General features: G+C 39.2%; 1 protein-coding gene across 3 annotated transcripts in view; it reads right to left on the bottom strand.

Annotated features, from left to right (window-relative positions):
* The window catches only part of TTC28 (tetratricopeptide repeat domain 28), an 832,034-nt gene that overhangs the window by 23,532 nt on the left and 790,751 nt on the right, over positions 1 to 17,751 (bottom strand). For all 3 annotated transcript variants that reach the window (XM_073629346.1, XM_073629347.1, XM_073629348.1), the window contains 3 exons: positions 10,145 to 10,324; positions 7,681 to 8,401; positions 1,092 to 1,216 (listed from right to left, as the gene is read on the bottom strand). In XM_073629346.1, coding sequence (XP_073485447.1) covers positions 1,092 to 1,216; positions 7,681 to 8,401; positions 10,145 to 10,324 — 1,026 coding nt within the window. The remainder of the gene's footprint in view (positions 1 to 1,091; positions 1,217 to 7,680; positions 8,402 to 10,144; positions 10,325 to 17,751) is intronic.

The following is a 17,751-nucleotide window of genomic DNA, read 5'->3' as shown; positions in this document are numbered from 1 at the left end:
CCGGCCGTCTAGGGGGTGCGCGCGCGCCGCCGGGAGCGCGCGCGCCCGCCGCGTTCCTCGGGACCCGGTGCGTGTGCCCGGCGGCCGCGATGTCCGCCGGGCACCCGCGATTGCCCGTTAACCGGGCCGGCATGTGGATCTGTGTGTGTAAACACACAGATCCACAGCCTGTCAGCTCTGAGGAGAGCGATCTGTGTTCCCAGAACGGAGGAACACAGATCGGTCTCCTCCCCTAGTGCGTCCCCTCCCCCCTTCAGTTAGAATCATTCCCTAGGAAACATATTAACCCCTCCCCGCCCCCTAGTGGTTAACCCCTTCACTGCCTGTCACATTTACACAGTAATCAATGCAATTTTATAGCATTGATCGCTGTATAAATGTGATTGGTCCCAAAAATGTGTCAAAAGTGTCCGATGTGTCTGCCATAATGTCGCAGTCACCAAAAAAAATCGCGATCGCCGCTAAAAAAAATAAAAAATATATTTTTTTTAAAAATGCCATAAATCTATCCCGTATTTTGTAGACGCTATAACTTTTGCGCAAACCAATCAATATACAGTTATTGCAATTTTTTTTTACCAAAAATATGTAGAAGAATACGTATCGGCCAAAACTGAGGAAAAAATGTGTTTTTAAAAAAAAAAATTGGGATATTTATTATAGCAAAAAGTAAAAAATATTGTGTTTTTTTCAAAATTGTCGCTCTTCTTTTGTTTATAGCGCAAAAAATAAAAACCGCAGAGGCGATCAAATACCACCAAAAAAAAAGCTCTATTTGTAGTGAAAAAAAGGACGTCAATTTCTTTTGGGTACAACGTCGCACGACCGCGCAATTGACGTTTAAAATGCGACAGTGCTGAAAACTAAAAATTGGCCTGGGAAGGAAGGGGGTGAAATTGCCCGGTATTGAACCGGTTAAGTTGCTAAGGCAACACAAATAGCAAGGTAGAATCTAAGAGCGGAGAAGTGCTTCATGACTAAAACACAGCAGTTTGAAGTAGTGGTCCACTTTTAACTCTTTTGAGTAAAAAACAAAACAAAAAAAAAACCTATTACATAATGTAAAACCATTCTACGTGAATAAATCTTACCAGATGCAACAAAACTCTAAGAGCATCTCTTGCACGGTCAGGGTTCTGGAGGATCTCAGATAAGGCTTGACCGATGAGTGATGATGGACTGTTCAGCTTTACATCACTTCCAATAAGCATATATCCTGTACAACATTATCGTAATTAGTTATAATAATATCATAACTGCAACACATATCAGTCAGGTCAGATGGGTGTTTCTAAGCATAGTCTATGCCCCGCCTATTGACTGGTGATCTGACGACTGGTCGTACTATTTAGGAATTAGCAGAAGTGGAGTAAGTACAGATTAACAGAGTGGATGAGGCAGGAGCAGGTAGATCCTTGAACTAGAACACCAGGAACCACTTACAGGTACCAGCAAGAAGAACAGAAAGCAGTCCAAAGGTGACACCAAATATTTTAGGACTAGCCGTCAGAGGAAGCAGTGCCCTAAGTAATCTCACACTGCAGATATACAGCTTTGAGGTTCTTGGCACAGGAGGTGCATTGCTCATTTTTCAGGATGAATTTAAGATAACATGTACACTTCCAGGGTACTGCTTAGGTGCAATTAACTGTCCCCTATAAGACAGGAAATCCTCATCTTTTTAAGTTCAGTCAAGATGTTTAAAGGATCTGTACACCAAAACTGGTATTTCAGTTGTGGTTATATCCCAGCAAACCCAGACACCCACATGTTTGGTCTAGTTCTCAGGGATTCCAGTGGCAAGATCTCTGTACTTCAGGTGCTCGATTCACCCAGCCATCGGGGCCATTGTGAGAAAACTCTAAAAGTAGGCTTTTTGTATTCAGCAAAAGGAGTGGAACTACTACTGTGACATTATGGGGTTGATTTGCTAAAACTGGAGAGTGCAATATCTGGTGCAACTCTGCATAGAAACCAATCAACTTCCAGGTTTTATCCTCAAAGCTTAATTGAACAAGCTTCAGTTAGAAGCTGATTGGCTACCATGCACAGCTGCACCAAATGTTGTGCTCTCCAGTTTTAGTAAATCAAACCCCTATGACAGCAGAAGAGGCAAGATTTTGCCACCAGCATCCACAAGACATCTATGAGCTATTCAGAAATCAAAATTTTGTCAGCTATGAGTACTATGTACTAAAGTGTAAGCAGTAGTGTATAAAGGGACAATCTACCTTTCAAAAATACATTAATATACAAAAAAATTTGCAAAATGTAACTGCTCTGTAAACTTGGAAAAAAACCCCCACTCATCTATTGCTCTGTTTATGCTAAGCTATACAGAGCAATACATACATTCTTTTTTTAAACCAATATTTACTAGGCAGTTATATTGTGCAGCCTGGAGTATGAGCACAGTGTTGCAATGAGCAATCGGTGCGCTCATAACTGAAATATCAGTTTCATTCCATTGACCCTTTAAATTCTGCGCCTTATATTATTTTCAGGCACTTTCTCTGTATAACCTAAAATGACGGTCCTGTATTTACTGGTCATAGGACATATTTACTGTACACTGTATAAAATATTACATTTTGGCCAAATTGTAGCAGTCAATCTCTTTAGACATCAAAGACTATAGAACCTCACTAATAGACATTGATGAGGATCTCTATAACTCTTTATTATGTTTATTTGTAATTATATACATAGAAACATAAAGAGTCTATTTGCTATATCCTTTCTTTCAGTGCCCCATGTGAGATACTCGTTTAATTTTCCAGTTAATAAACAGGTTACTCTGAAATATTGATTAGAACCTTTTCAGTCTCATTATGTTTCAGTTAACTTATGAGAGGCAATAAGCAAGAATTTCTCAGCTTGAAAGCATTCCGATCAATAATTTAATTTGCTGAACTTTCTGTATTATGTTACAGTCCAGATTCTTTGCTTAAGCATTTTTAGAATTGTCAACCCTCTTACTCTATAAAATTACACAAACATAGTTGCTAATATTTCTAGGGCATTTCACCTATATCAAAGGTTCAAATTTGGGATGCTTGCCTTACAACAATAGAAAACGTAGGTTAATAAAATACTCCTGTATAAGAAATGAATCTGTGATCACAGAAGGTGTCTGAAAAAAGTTCAGAAAATATGGGGTATCTGACAGACAGATTCTTCTACTTGCTGTCCTTTAGATACAGCTTCTACATGATTTTAAACGGTAAGCCTTATGTGTTAAGGTCATATATACTTAGATCGTAGGGCCATATACTCATTTGTTATCTGCCATGTCTAAAGATGGCCATACACTTGCAGAATTTCATTAGAAATTTTTAGTTTTAAGAACTTTCGTTTGATTTTCTAATCGCTGGTGGGGGTCAAAATGACATTTGTTTTCGACCACAGTGATGAAAAAATTCAAAGGAGCAGGATAGAATATGTTTCTTGAACAAATGCATTTCTAAAGGATTATGTAGTTTTTGTTGTGGAAATTACATTAATTTCAAAATTGAATGTAAAAAGAAAACTGAATTTTGAAGTACTTTTAAATGACATTTCTCCAGTCATTGAATGTAGAATTGTTATTGTATGGTCAGCTCAAGGGTACTACAGGCATACCCCACTTTTAAGTACGCAATAGGGTTTATTTACTAAAGCTGGAAAGTGCAAAATCAGGCTCACTTCTGCATAGAAACCAATGAGCTTCCAGGTTTTATTACCAAAGCTTAATTGAACAAGCTGGGGTTAGAAGCTCATTGGTTTCTATGCAGAATTGAGCCTGACTTTGCACTTTCCAGCTTTAGTAAATAAACCCCATTGCGTACTTAAAAGTGGGGTATGCCTGTTCCAAATATCCCTATATTTGAGACGGCATAAAACACTTTGGGCTTAGGTTTTCATAGTTTCTCAACCGATTATATGGGCTTCGCTTTATTATTTTGCAGTTATTCCTGCGAACAGTCTGTGTTTAGGTCTCTCATTTCATTTGTCTTCAGCAATTCGATACTTGCCAATTGTCTATGTGAGATATTTCCTCTGTGTATTCTATATTGCAGAGACCTCATTTTATTTATTTCTTTATGAAAAAATCGACTGAGTACACAGTGTTCAACACTTGTCTTGTTCTCTCATATGTTTGCACAGCTGCCTGAACTTTGATCACAGGGAAATGTCTACATTTTGCTCAATGTAATGATGTAATTGTAGAGGTTGCATGCATGGAATTATTAGAGCATATTTAGAGCATTCCGTAGTAGGCTTAACAGCATTCAGCAGACACAGCTGTAAGGGAAGGCTTTATTACAATCTAATTTACATCACAATCATGTCATTCTCTGGTTATATTTTTTTTTTTTAAGAATTGGTGATAATTGACAAATACTCTATAACTGATCATAGCTTCAGCTCTTGTATTGTTTACAGATAAATTAGGGAAAAGTTGGGTCCATCAAGTGTTACAATGGGGTTTATTACTAAAACTGGAGATTGCAAAATTAGGCTTACTTCTGATAAGAAACCAATCAGAGTCCAGGTTTTATTGACAAAGCTTAATTAAACAAGCTGAGGTTAGAAGCGGATTGCTTTCTATGCAAAAGTGAGCCTGATTTTGCACTCTCCAGCTTTAGTAAATAAACCCCAGTAAGACTAGGACAATAAATGAGGGGCACAGTTATCTCTGAGACTGGCAGGCTCTGACCTCTGATTGCATTTTTACCCTGGCTTTATTGATGACTGTGTCCCAGTTGGAGAGATTTCCCATAACTTCCTGTCTGAAGAAACCCTGCCATTGAGTGTGAGTGAAAAGATACCCATTAAAGGTTTTATCCCTTCCCCAGTCTATATAGAATAACAAAAAAACTGGAGTTACTGAAAAAATAGAACCTAACGAAGTCAACATACCTAACATGTTAACACGTGGGTACATGCTCATTACTTCCTCCAGTATAGGAGATCTATATAGCTTTTCTATGCATCTATTAGCCTATTTGCAGTAGATGTGATGACGTAAATGGTTGCATGCAAATCACAGCAGCACTTCTCTGTGAGACCAGTTTGAGTGATGAGCAATATCTGCATCTTAGGCTGATGTCAGCTCTGCCTTACAGAAATGTTTGGAAAGTCTCTTGTCAAAGAGAGAGACTGGATTTTCCTTAAGTGTCAGTATTGATATATAATAAAAAAAGGAAGAATGCAGCCTTCTAGAATGCCCATAAAACATCACCTCTAGACTGGGCTAACATGTAGTAGCAATAGGTCAAGATGTGCAAATCACCACAGTAATAACAAGATTGGCCCATCGTTTTTTGACAGCTGAGTGCCTGAAAGCCATGGCTATTGTCTCAGACTCCTACAATATTTAATTCCATGTGTGTGCATTAAAAAACAACACTTTAATATTGTTAACCATGTATGTCCTTATTATCTATACCAGCCATAGTAAACCTTATGAGAATAACGTGGTCAAAGCAATAAAAAAGAACCTACTTAGTATCTTCTTAACTATATTCTGTCATCTTTCTGGATGGCTTTATCAGTATGGATAGATTGATCTGGAATTGCCCAGTTAGGCATTGTTATAATATTACCTATAATCAGGTCATGTATGGACACTTTAAAGTAGGCACAAACTCAAAAAGTGAAGTTTGCTACGAAACTGTTAATTATGCCTAAGCAGTACCCTGAAAGATTTATCCCTTGTTTTCAATCCCCCTTGAAAAATAGCACTTTCTGGTTTATATAAGTGTACATAGGCACTCCTGTTCAGTAGCCATATAGTTGTATATCTGCAGGTTGAGATCATGCACTGTCCCTCTGACTGCTTGCCTGAAATTTGGTGATGTCACTATTGCACTGCTCACTGTTCTCCTTGCTGAAGAGAAAATTGTACCTGGGGATGTGCTGGTGAATGATTTCACTGTTTCTTCTTCATACATTCTGAGGATCTGTGATTCCACTACTTTTCCTGCAGCTTCTTAGATATTCTGCCACCAGATATTACCAGTCATTAGAGGAGCAGCTCTGACATGAAAAAGCAAAGCCCTGCTCCTCTACCAAATATGTCATTGCCACATAAAGACACCGTGTGGAGCGAGGTAAGGTATGTCAGTAATGGGGAAAAGACCAGCTACAGAGAGTCTACAGGCAATACTGGTGAAAAATCCTGTGCACTCTGCTTGCAAACGTTCTACAGCACAGGTCCTCTTTAGCCACTTTACAACAGCTATACCAGTATATGGGCTTGGTTGGCTTTAATGCCCAATATTCATGATGCTGTTTTGTTCTCGAGTGTGCTCCACTGGTGCCCATAGAACTTTGACGATCTGTCATTGCCAATCAGAAGTTGGTAGGATGGACTCATGATGACATCAGCACTGTGCAGCCAATCACAGGGCTACACGATTGGGAGCCCTGCCTGCCTTGCTCTCACTGGGGTAAAGGGGTTAAAAAATATAAACATGGGCCAAAGAATTGCAGCATTAAGCTGCAGTTTTCTCTTTCAGCTCAAAGTTTCCTAAAACAGGTGAATACATCCTTTGACAAAGACCCTTTTGGTGCTGATGACTCCACTGAAGCTTGCAAAAATTAGATTGCATAGAGGCACACTTATTAAACACTTCCACGGGAAGTCCTAGTTATCACACAAGAAATCTAAATTGTTGTAAAATGCCATTGTAGTTGTTTTGTGGACTAATATGAACAGAGCTATCACTGTGTAATGCATACTGGCTAAATTAAGAAGAGGATGCCCTCAGGTCCCAGGGGCACAAATTGCTCAAGGATGGGCAGATGTTTCTCCATTTATTGTAATCTGTAAGAAATCAAGCAGGTATGACCACCGTAATCATTTCCCAAAGGAAAATGCAAATCCTTTTCAAATGTCTTTTTAAACAGGATCAAAATAAATCTGCAATTACATGAAGCAGTGAAAAAAACTGCCATTATAGTTAAGCATATTTACACAGTTTTAACACTCTGCCTTTGCCACAGGCCCTTGCAGTGTTCCAAGAAACTTGTACCTAAAGTAATATGCAGACTTCTATTGCTTTCATCCTTTGAAAAGACTGGTTTTCTGTCTGTAATTGTCAACAGTGACTTAAATACTTGCTGAGTTATGGCTCAAGAACAAGTATGCAAATCTGGAGCTCTGACTTCCTCTGCTGCATGCTTGTTCTAGATCAGTAACTCAAGAAGGGCTGACGTCGTTGGGTCAACATTTCAGCTAGGACTGGGAAGGTAAGGAATGGTAGCCTATATATTCCTCTTAGATTAGGTTTAGACCTCTCTTGATTAGTAATGACTTACTAATGTTACATGTTTTTATATACATGAAAAGTTATGTTTTCATTAAAAAAATATTCTGAGGGATATGAATGCTGATGACTAAATGACTACTTAAAAAATGAAAGCAGCGTAAGTGTGGGACTGGAAAGCCCTTATGTATTTTTGAAAATCACTCAAGTACTGTCTCTGAACATACATATTCTCAGATAATAATCAGATTCTGTCAGAGATATTAAGCTCCCAAGTTTTTCACTGTAGCACTTGGAAGAGGTGATGACAATTTAAGATATACTGCAAATGTAATGTCAAGTAGCGAGGCACAGTTACAAATGACACGGATAACAGCTGTATCTAATAAAAATGATGTACAATGCAGACACAAAGTAATTATCATACCTGCCCAGTTTGATGGATGTGAGTATTGCTTACTGCTCTGTACTGTTTTCATTGCCTCAGACAGGGATGCACTTGCTTTCATTCCATTCAGGAGTGCCGAATAAAAAGCATGGACAAACATTTTTGAGGCTGCAACAGGCACAGGCCACAGAGATACAAGGACACACTGAGCTCCGGCAGCCAAGAAGGCTCGTGTCAAGCCAATAATTCCATCTGCTGTAACTTTGTTGCTGGATTCCTGATAAGATCCAAGAACCACCAGTTTTACAGGAAGCCTGAGATCCAGGACATCTGCTGCTGTCAGGAGGAATTCCTGAAGGGGTGGACAGTCTGATATGCTTTCAACATCACTGGCATCGTCCTGCATCTGTAAAGACTCAGGAATGGTGTAGGTGTTTCCAAAGGTGCTTTTATTTGTTCCAGAGCTGTTCTCGCTGTTCGGAGTTAGTATTAAAGCTGCAAGTTTCCATGAGATGTGGGTGGCAAAATGTACGCATTCAGCTTGTGTGAGTGCACTCATCACCTTGTCTTTCGTGGCCAAAGAGCCAACAAGAGGCTGACAACCCAACAATTCAGATACCATGTAGGCCTCCTCTTCTGCTGAGGGCATTGGTCCCCACAGCCATCTATCCATCACTGATGGAGGAAGCTTCGGATTTCCAATAACAGCAGCCATGGAGGTAGAACTTGAATATAAGGGAGCATTCTTCCGTAAGTGAGACTGTAAAATAGAGACATACACCAAAAAGAACTCTGAATTATTAATGTTCCTAAAATAAATCTGTGCCAATCATCAATGTTTATTCTTGAGTCAGAATATATCTTCCCTCTCTTTAACATGACCTCTTTAAAGCAGGCCATGCATTGTAAGATTTCTCTTTTTCAGTCCCACATCGATTCCCCCATCTACAATAAACTGTGGATGAAGGAATCACTCTTGCCGGCTATGTATTCTTATAGCCGGAACTCGGGGGTGTCAGAATACCTAAATGGTGGTTGCATCTAATTGGACAATTTTGCGCCCATCTCCTTTGATCTTCACATTGAAGGATGTCGGGTGGGAGGGTGCTGACAGGGCCACCCATAGCTCAAAATGCGCTCCGTGTATGGCCAGCTTAACAGACAAATTCATCTTGATCTGGAATTCTTTGCAATAAGTCCTGCAGCACAATCTCCTATCTTTGGGTCACATAATCAAATTGCCTCTACCAGCTGAATATACTAATTCTCCTCTTCCCTGCAGCAGGTAACAGAGTCTAAGGCCGGCCATAGATGGAGCAAATTTCCTTCCTGCAACCATAGACAGTGTTGATAGGGAAATCCCTCCTACGGAGCCATTGTGTTTCTCTCGTGCGGGGGGGGGGGGGGGGGAGTCCCCTCCCGGAGAACATAGTGATTATTGCTGCTAGCAATAATCGCATGTAAAGTTCGGCAGGCGAGCTATATCCAAGTTGATCGATCGATCAACTTGGGTACATACAGCCTGCCTATACATGGGTCAAATCTCAACTTAAGGGAAATACCTCTATGGATATCTCTATGTATAGAGACTATTATAGCTGCACATTCAAAAATGTCTGTGGCAAAGGACTAGCAAGCATGCTTTAAAGTGGGTGGCATTGGTGGGAAACTGGCATAGGCTAGCAGAAGGTTACAGCATGTGCAAACTACCCAAATTTGAGATTCCTGCTACTTCATGGATGATACAGCATCTAGACGAGCACAAATTATATTCTGCATGTTTCATAGTCAGTCTCATTGTTATTATTTTTTACTTGATTTATACCATCTGGATACATTTTGCCTAATATATTGATTTCCTATGATTGTCAGCTCTATCTAGTGGCCATATTATACATAATTTTCTGAAATACCTCCAACAGGCAAACACTACATTGTGGCCACTAGATGAAGCTGACGAGCATAGGAAATCAACATATTAGGGAAAATACGACCATAATTTGTGAAGGCCAGGTGAATGCTTGAGGCATTCATGTAATGAATTTTTTTAATACATAGACCCCTTAAAAATACTCAATAGCTACAAAAATACATTTTGCAAAATCTCTGAGCAAGTGGACAGATTTGTATTTTTCAGAAAACCAGGTACACTTTATTAGTATTGGGTCATTGGTGTATAACACCAGAGGTACACATAAGCAGAGAAGCAGATGTTTACCACTGATTTCTAATAACTAGTCCCTAAATGGATCTGCAGACCATTTTCTGTAGGTTATTTTTATTGAATGACTATATTTATCATATTACATTGTGTTAGATTTTATATAAATACCTGAATTATTATTGATGGAGATGGGGCTGTTTGCCTACAGTTCTGCTTTAAAAATTTAGAACTTTACTTCTGCTTTTAGCACTGTCAGAAAATGAAATCAACCTGGAGCTACTCATCTGTATGAATCATAAATTTGGAGACAGAACTAAATCAAATATACTTGGTTCTTACCTTGGAATTTATGTTCAGAGATCGGATGGAGGGAACAGCAATCAGACTGAAGCGTTCATAAAGATATTCGTTGGATGAGCTGCCCTTTAGCAGAGCAAATGGGATGAGGTAAAGTTCTCCTTCCAAGACCAGCACCAGCTGCCGATGTCTTCCCACTGGACCACTTGAATGCATTAACCCCTTAAAGGAAATATAGATAAAAATGCTCACTAGAAAGTTTTTTGTAAATGTTTAATTATTAGTTCATTCCTATTGTTAAATCCTGCCTTGTGTGCTTAAAGCTGTATTAAGCCCAAAACCAACAATGTATTATATTGCAGCTTACCAATCATTAGATGTGGTGGCTGCATCTGTTTTATTTTCTTTGGCTTTTTTCCCTCTGTTTTCACCTGGTGATCTGACCAGTAACACACCTCCAGTATTAGTGAGACACAACTCTGGATGAATGAGAACAGGAGGCACAGCAGGCAGCAGCACTGTTAGTCTTGGGGGGGGGGGGGGGGTCATGGTAGTGTTAAATGTATTCGCATTTAGACAAATTGAAACCAAACTCCATATAAACAGTAACAGCAAACATTTTTTTTTCCTTTTGGGATAAAGCATTTACATGAATAAATAAAAGCTGATCACAGGTGGTTTGTCTCATCCATGTAAACTGATATGTTCTACTGGAGAGCTTGTGCTTTTGAAAAGTGAAGGACTTGTTAGCTGGATCACCAAATGAAAATAGAAGAAAGAAAGCCTAAAAAAGAAACTAATGCAGCCATCACAAAGGTAGTCATAAGACCCAATCAGAAATGACTTTATTATCCTGACATGACACCCCTGAAATCAGATTGTGGCATCCTACACCTTCTTATTCAACATTTAACACTATATTGTTGTGTTATTACTCCAGACTATTCTGTTGTATTATTACTCTGCACTATTCTGTTGTGTCATTACTCTGTACTATTCTGTTGTGTCATTACTCTGTACTATTCTGTTATGTTTTTACTCCACACTATTCTGTTGTATTATTATTCTGCACTATTCTGTTCTGTTCTTACTCTATACTATTCTGTTGTGTTATTACTCTGTACTATTCTGTTGTGTTATTACTCTGTACTATTCAGTTGTGTTATTACTCCACACTATTCTGTTGTGTTACTACTCTGTACTATTCTGTTGTGTTATTACTCTATACTATTCTGTTGTGTTTTTACTCCCCACTATTCTGTTGTATTATTACTCTGTACTATTCTGTTGTGTTATTACTCTGTACTATTCTGTTGTCTTATCACTCTATACTATTCTGTTGTGTTATTACTCCGCAGTATTCTGTTGTTTTCTTACTCTGCATTATCCCATTGTGTTATTACTCTGTACTATTCCGTTGTGTTATTACTCCGCACTATTCTGTTGTGTTATTACTCTATACTATTCTGTTGTGTTATTACTTTGTACTATTCTGTTGTGTTATTACTCTTTACTATTCTGTTGTGTTATTACTCCGCAGTATTCTGTTGTGTTTTTACTCCACACTATTCTGTTGTCTTATTACTCTGTACTATTCTGTTCTGTTATTACTCTGCACTATTCTGTTGTGTTATTACTCTGTACTATTCTGTTGTGTTATTACGCCGTACTATTCTGTTGCGTTATTACTCTGCACTATTCTATTGCGTTATTACTCCATACTATTCTGTTGTCTTATTACTCCATACTATTCTGTTGTCTTATTACTCTGTACTATTCTGTTGTGTTATTACTCTGTACTATTCTGTTGTGTTATTACTCTGTACTATTCTGTTGTGTTATTACTCTGTACTATTCTGTTGTGTTATTACTCCGCAGTATTCTGTTGTGTTTTTACTCCGCACTATTCTATTGCGTTATTACTCCGTACTATTCTGTTGTCTTATTACTCCATACTATTCTGTTGTCTTATTACTCTGTACTATTCTGTTGTGTTATTACTCTGTACTATTCTGTTGTGTTATTACTCTGTACTATTCTGTTGTGTTATTACTCCGCAGTATTCTGTTGTGTTTTTACTCCGCACTATTCTGTTGTGTTATTACTCTGTACTATTCTGTTGTGTTATTACGCTGTACTATTCTGTTGCCTTATTACTCCGCACTATTCTGTTATGTTATTACTCCACACTATTCTGTTGTGTTATTACTCCGCACTGCTCTGTTGTGTTATTACTCGGTACTATTCTGTTGTGTTATAACTCAGTACTACTCTGTTGTGTTATTACTCAGTACTATTCTGTTGTGTTATTACTCAGTACTATTCTGTTGTGTTATTGCTGTTCATATCACTATTCATATGCAACATTTCAACATTTCATATTTCCTTAGCAAAAAAAATGACTTTAATCTTGAATACAAGCCACTAAATACAAAACACATGATATTCCCTTTTATTTTGAAGGTTAAAAAATAAATAAAAGCATGATGATGTCCCTAAATATTTGGTCTTTTCTAATCTTGACCATCTGGAAAGCAATACTCTTAATTCCAGAAGCATATTAGCATTTCATTGTTTATTCTTTATACTATATTGTTTTCTGAATATTTTAAACCCACTCCAAGCTGAGAATCACTGGCATATAGTGTCATCCATAATCATGACATGATAGCCTAACACATCATGTTTAGAGCGGTGCTGATGTGTTCCCAAGAAATGTACATAATTTACTGGAATATCCTACTTGTGCTCATTTTGCATTTCTAGCTTACACTGGCGAATGTGCTAGAGAAAGAGATTTAGGGTCAGGCATGGTGACATTAAGCAGCCTCAGGAGACTTCATGAGAAACCTCTTCACTCCATTCTGACAAATTGTTTACAAAAACCAATGATTCCTTTAGGGAAGCATCCATAGACCAAAGCCCACGGTGAACTTGCTTCCGTTCTCTAAAGCTAAATTTACCAGCATTTGCTCAATCTTTCCTCTCCTTGCACAGTATGAGCTGACAAGAAGTATCTTCCTACTACTGGGAAGTGTTTTCCAGAAATATTTTCCTTCTATATTACGTTTGACTTAGTGCTCTCAAAGCATTAGCTCCAGGTAACTTTTAGCAGCTACTGTAAGTCATAGTGACAAGTGCCTACCCAGAGTTCCAATTTAGAAGAAACCCTTGAGGTTTGCTCTTGTGCTTTACAGAGGCGGCATGCAAGAGCTGCGCAAATGGAATAACAAAGAGCATTTGCATTTTCATCCCATTTACAGTCATTAAGTAAAACAAATTCCTTAAAATCAGTCCATGCAAATATATATTAATATTTATGCAGCAGAGGGAAAAAATACCTACGCTCTTTACAAATTATATAACCGTACATACTAATGTAGGGGGAGCTAGATTTATAGATTTATATAGCACACAAGAGAGCTGATAAGACAAACATGCACAGCATTACAAAGCAAATAGGGGCAACATCTGACAGTAACATACATCAAAAAAGCATGTATTGCTGACCTGCATAATACATATTAAATAACCGAAATATTTATACATAAATAAATATGTCCATCATGTTTGCTTTCATTTTTTGCCTGCAATGCTCTACTGTAAAAACAGATCGCAGATGCAAAGTGGCAAATAGCGATCAGATTCAGACCGCATTATAGACAGTGGAGGCATTATCAGAATATTTGGACAGGTAATTTTTTTTTGCTTTGTTATAAAATGCATTGTTCTAGTTATTTAACTTGCAAATAGTAAGAGTATGCTATCATGTGTTATAAATCATGCTTACTTCAGAAAAGATTGTACACAGCCAGGACTGTTTTCTGACAACATGCTGCATTATGCACACCTAGATGACAATGCTTTTTGTACAAGCTTTGGGGAAGATTTACGAAAACTGGTGCACATAGAATATGGTGCAGCTGCAATCAGCTTCTAACTTGAGCTTGCTTAAATAAAGTGATATTAAAGTCTTGTTTTTTTTTTGTTTAAAAATAACAAACATGTTATACTTACCGGCTCTGTGCAGTGGTTTTGCACAGAGCAGCCCAGATCCTCCTCTTCTTGGGTCCCTCAGCGGCACTCCTCGCCCCTCCCTCCTGCCCCCACAGCAAGCAGCTTGCTACGGGGGCACTCAAGCCAAGCCACTGCTCTGTGTGCCCATTTAGACACGGAGCCCTCTCTCTCACCAGCTACTGTCTCGACCAATGAGGAGGGAGAGTCCCGGACAGCGGAGGTTCTCGTGCAACATCGCTGGATCGAAATGGGGCTCAGGTAAGTATTAGGGGGGCCGAGGGGGGCTACTGCATACAGAAGGTTTTTTTTACCTTCATGCATATAATGCATGAAGATAAAAACCTTCTCACTTTAGAACCACTTTAAGATTTGCCAATAAAAGTAGCTCATTGGTTACTATACACAGCTACACCAGATTCTGTAGACAAGGACACACCCCTGCCACACACGGAGAATTAATACACAAAAAACAAATTGCTTAAACCTTTTACCACTGTTATTCCTTTATACTAGCTTTTAAAATTTGTAAATATACCAATTTAAAAATTGGATGAAAGATTTAGCACTGTAAAACACTTTTTTTGATAAATGAATAGTGCTATCTTTTCTATAGGTAAATCATTAGAATCAAATGAGAGAAAGAGGGACAGAGGGACTTTACTTTAAAAGAGGGACAGTTACCTCTAAATTTGGGACAGTTGGGAGCTTGGTTTTACTTTGTCATCTTGTGTCCGGGCTATGGACATTCAAGTGTTAACATTTTCCTAATAAACAGTAAAAATGCTTTAAAACAAACCCTCAATGCCATCTGTAGCTGTAGGTACTGTGGGACAATTCATTCTCAAACTTCACAGCAGAAGCACTCAAGTTGTTCAAGTTGTTTTCAAAATGCACATCCCCCTGTCCTCCCCACACTCATTAGAAATAAAAAAGCTTAAAGTAGAAGTTCAGCCAACACCAAACTAACTCTAAACCTACTTGCAGGCACATTCTAAAACAAATCTATCTAGCCCTGTAAAGAAAAAAATCGCTATACTTGCCTGTTCTGCAGCTGCTTTGTTCCGGTCCCAGGCTGAGCTATCAGTGGTGGCTTCAGTGTGTAGGTGTGTGCAGGAGAGGCAACCGACAACGGAAGCCTCAAAGTAAGTCTTTGGGTGACATCACTTCCCAGCCGTTGTCGGTTCTCTCCTGCACACAGCATCCGCTGCTGTAGACCAGACCACATCGGCTTCAGAAGATAGAGATTTCTTCTTTGCAGGGCTAAATAGATCTGTTTTAAGATGTGGCTGCAAGTAGATTTAGAGGTTTTGGGTGAACTTCCACTTTAAAGCAGAGTTCTGGCCACAGAATTTTTTATTCTTTTGTCATCCATTCATAATGCATTAATAACCCCAATAAACTTTATATATGTTTTCTAGTGGATCTTAATTGTATATCTTTTTTTATACTTACTATTTGGAAAATCCTCTTCTGGCCATTGTCATAATGATTGTGGGCATGTGAAGCCCAATCGCAACCTCTTCCTGGATTTGCGATGGAGAGGTGCATGCTCGATCTTGCACATGCGCAATGCTCTGCTGGCCGTAGCGCCAATTGTTTAGAAAGTTGCCATAACAACGTGTGGCGACTGAGGAAGATCCCGCCCCTTTGTTATGGCAACATAGATGTGATCCGCCTTAAATCGCATCATTTCCTGCCGGGAAATAACACGATTTTTGCTCACAGTACTGCCCACTGACTCCTGGAAAATGATGACTCACATTTCCCAGGAGCATAGGTGAGGGAGGAAGTGATGCGTAGCTCCGTGGACCTGGAAGTAGCAGATTAGGAGCCACTACATAGCAACAGGGCGTTTCTGGTGAATTAAAAAAAAAATTTCTCCCCCAAATGTTTATTAATACTATGAAAGGACTGTAAATATGTAAAAATGTTTTTTAGGGCGGAACTCTGCTTTAAGGATAAGTTCACATGGGCACACATTCTCAGTAACTGAAATTAGTGGGGCAGCAGTGTATGATGGAAATTTCCATGATGGAAATTGGTGCCAAGTCCCTTGTAAACTCACTGATACATGCTGCTATTGATGAGTAAATAGTCTTTTATTTAAATGTGGAGACTTTTGTCTCCACATTTAAATAAAACACAATCGGCTACATGAAAAAAAGTGGATGGTGGCTACTTGGATGTGTTTCTCTGTGCCTAGATGCTGCAGAGAATTTTTGCAGTATGGCCATGCCCAGAGTGAAATTGTTAAAACATTAAAACGTTGATGCAGAAACTGACGAGTGGCAGAAATATGTCATTCTAATTGCTGACTTGCTGTATGTGTAAAACATTAATCCACAGGTGACAAATTTTCTCAAACCATTGTCGCATATTAATTATTCACAGCTCTAGAGCTGCCTTTCTCAACCCCTTTAACATGTTTGAACCATTGAAATAACTTTCAGGTCTCAGGAAACCCCAGCTAATAATTTCTATACCTCCGCTTACATTAAGGCTGCTTTCACACTGATCCTCTTTTGTTCAGTTCTTCAGTTCAAAAAAAGTGGAAGACAAAATGCATGCCTTTAAATCCTATGCTTACACCTAAAGGAAGAGTGTTTGTAATCCGCAAGCAAACACCCCCAAAGTGTCCTGAGCATATTCTCCTGGTGGCAGCAAAGTTCAGCAACAGCAAGCAAGCTTAGCACATGTACAGTTGGCCAAAAGGCCTATCACTACTTATACTGTATAGATTTCTTCCCCGGAGCCTAGGTGAGTGGTGACACCACAACCTGAAGCTTGCGCCTGTGATTCACGCCCAGAAAGATCATTTGACATACACTACAACACTGTCCTCCCTCTTAGCACAGCAGCACTCTCTGCAGCTTGGTTCCCCTCGTGGTTCTTCTACTCCACACACAGCCCTGATATCTAGCACTCAGGTGCTCTGCATACACAGCTGTCTCCTGCACAGCAGCCCCTTGTGGGTCTCTTCCTAGGATCTCGGTAGCTCTCTCTCTCTCTCTGTATGGCAACACTCTTCCTGCCCTGTCTCTCTCTCTCCACACTCTCCACAGCTAAAAAGCCCATCAATTACCCCGTCCTCTCTTCCATGTGCTGATGCCAGGGCCAATGTTCAGCAGTCAGTCGCTGTAGGCAATCAGGTTCCATCTCTCATCCCTTATCTTGGCATGATGTCCATCAATGGCCAGAGAAGTAAAAACAAGCTCAAAGGGACCATCAGACAGGCTGTATAGGATCATATTAATTTGAAATGAAATACATTTTAAAATAAATGGGCAGAAAGGAAACACACACAAATAATATTGTAGCGTCCCCTCACATGGATGCTCAATGGAGAAGGACCCCCTTACACTGATGGTAATCAGTAAAATACCTACCTACTATAGTTCCCTCTTACATTGGTGGTCAGTAGATAGAGGACCCCTCTTACTTTGATGGTCATTAAAGTGATATTAATCCTTCTTTTTTTAAATTAAAATAACAAACATATCATACTTTCCAGCTCTGTGTATTGCTTTTGCACAGAGCAGCCTGATCCTCTTCTTCCGGGGTCTCCCACCAGCACTCCAGGCCCCTCCTTTTTGGCAAGTGCCCCCACAGAAACTTGCTTTTCATAGAATGCA

Source organism: Aquarana catesbeiana, linkage group LG01, assembly GCF_042186555.1.
Source record: "Aquarana catesbeiana isolate 2022-GZ linkage group LG01, ASM4218655v1, whole genome shotgun sequence".
Classification (NCBI taxonomy): Eukaryota; Metazoa; Chordata; class Amphibia; order Anura; family Ranidae; genus Aquarana; species Aquarana catesbeiana.
The sequence above is the reverse complement of the archived record's forward strand: the minus strand, read 5'-3'. Positions and strand labels throughout refer to the sequence as shown.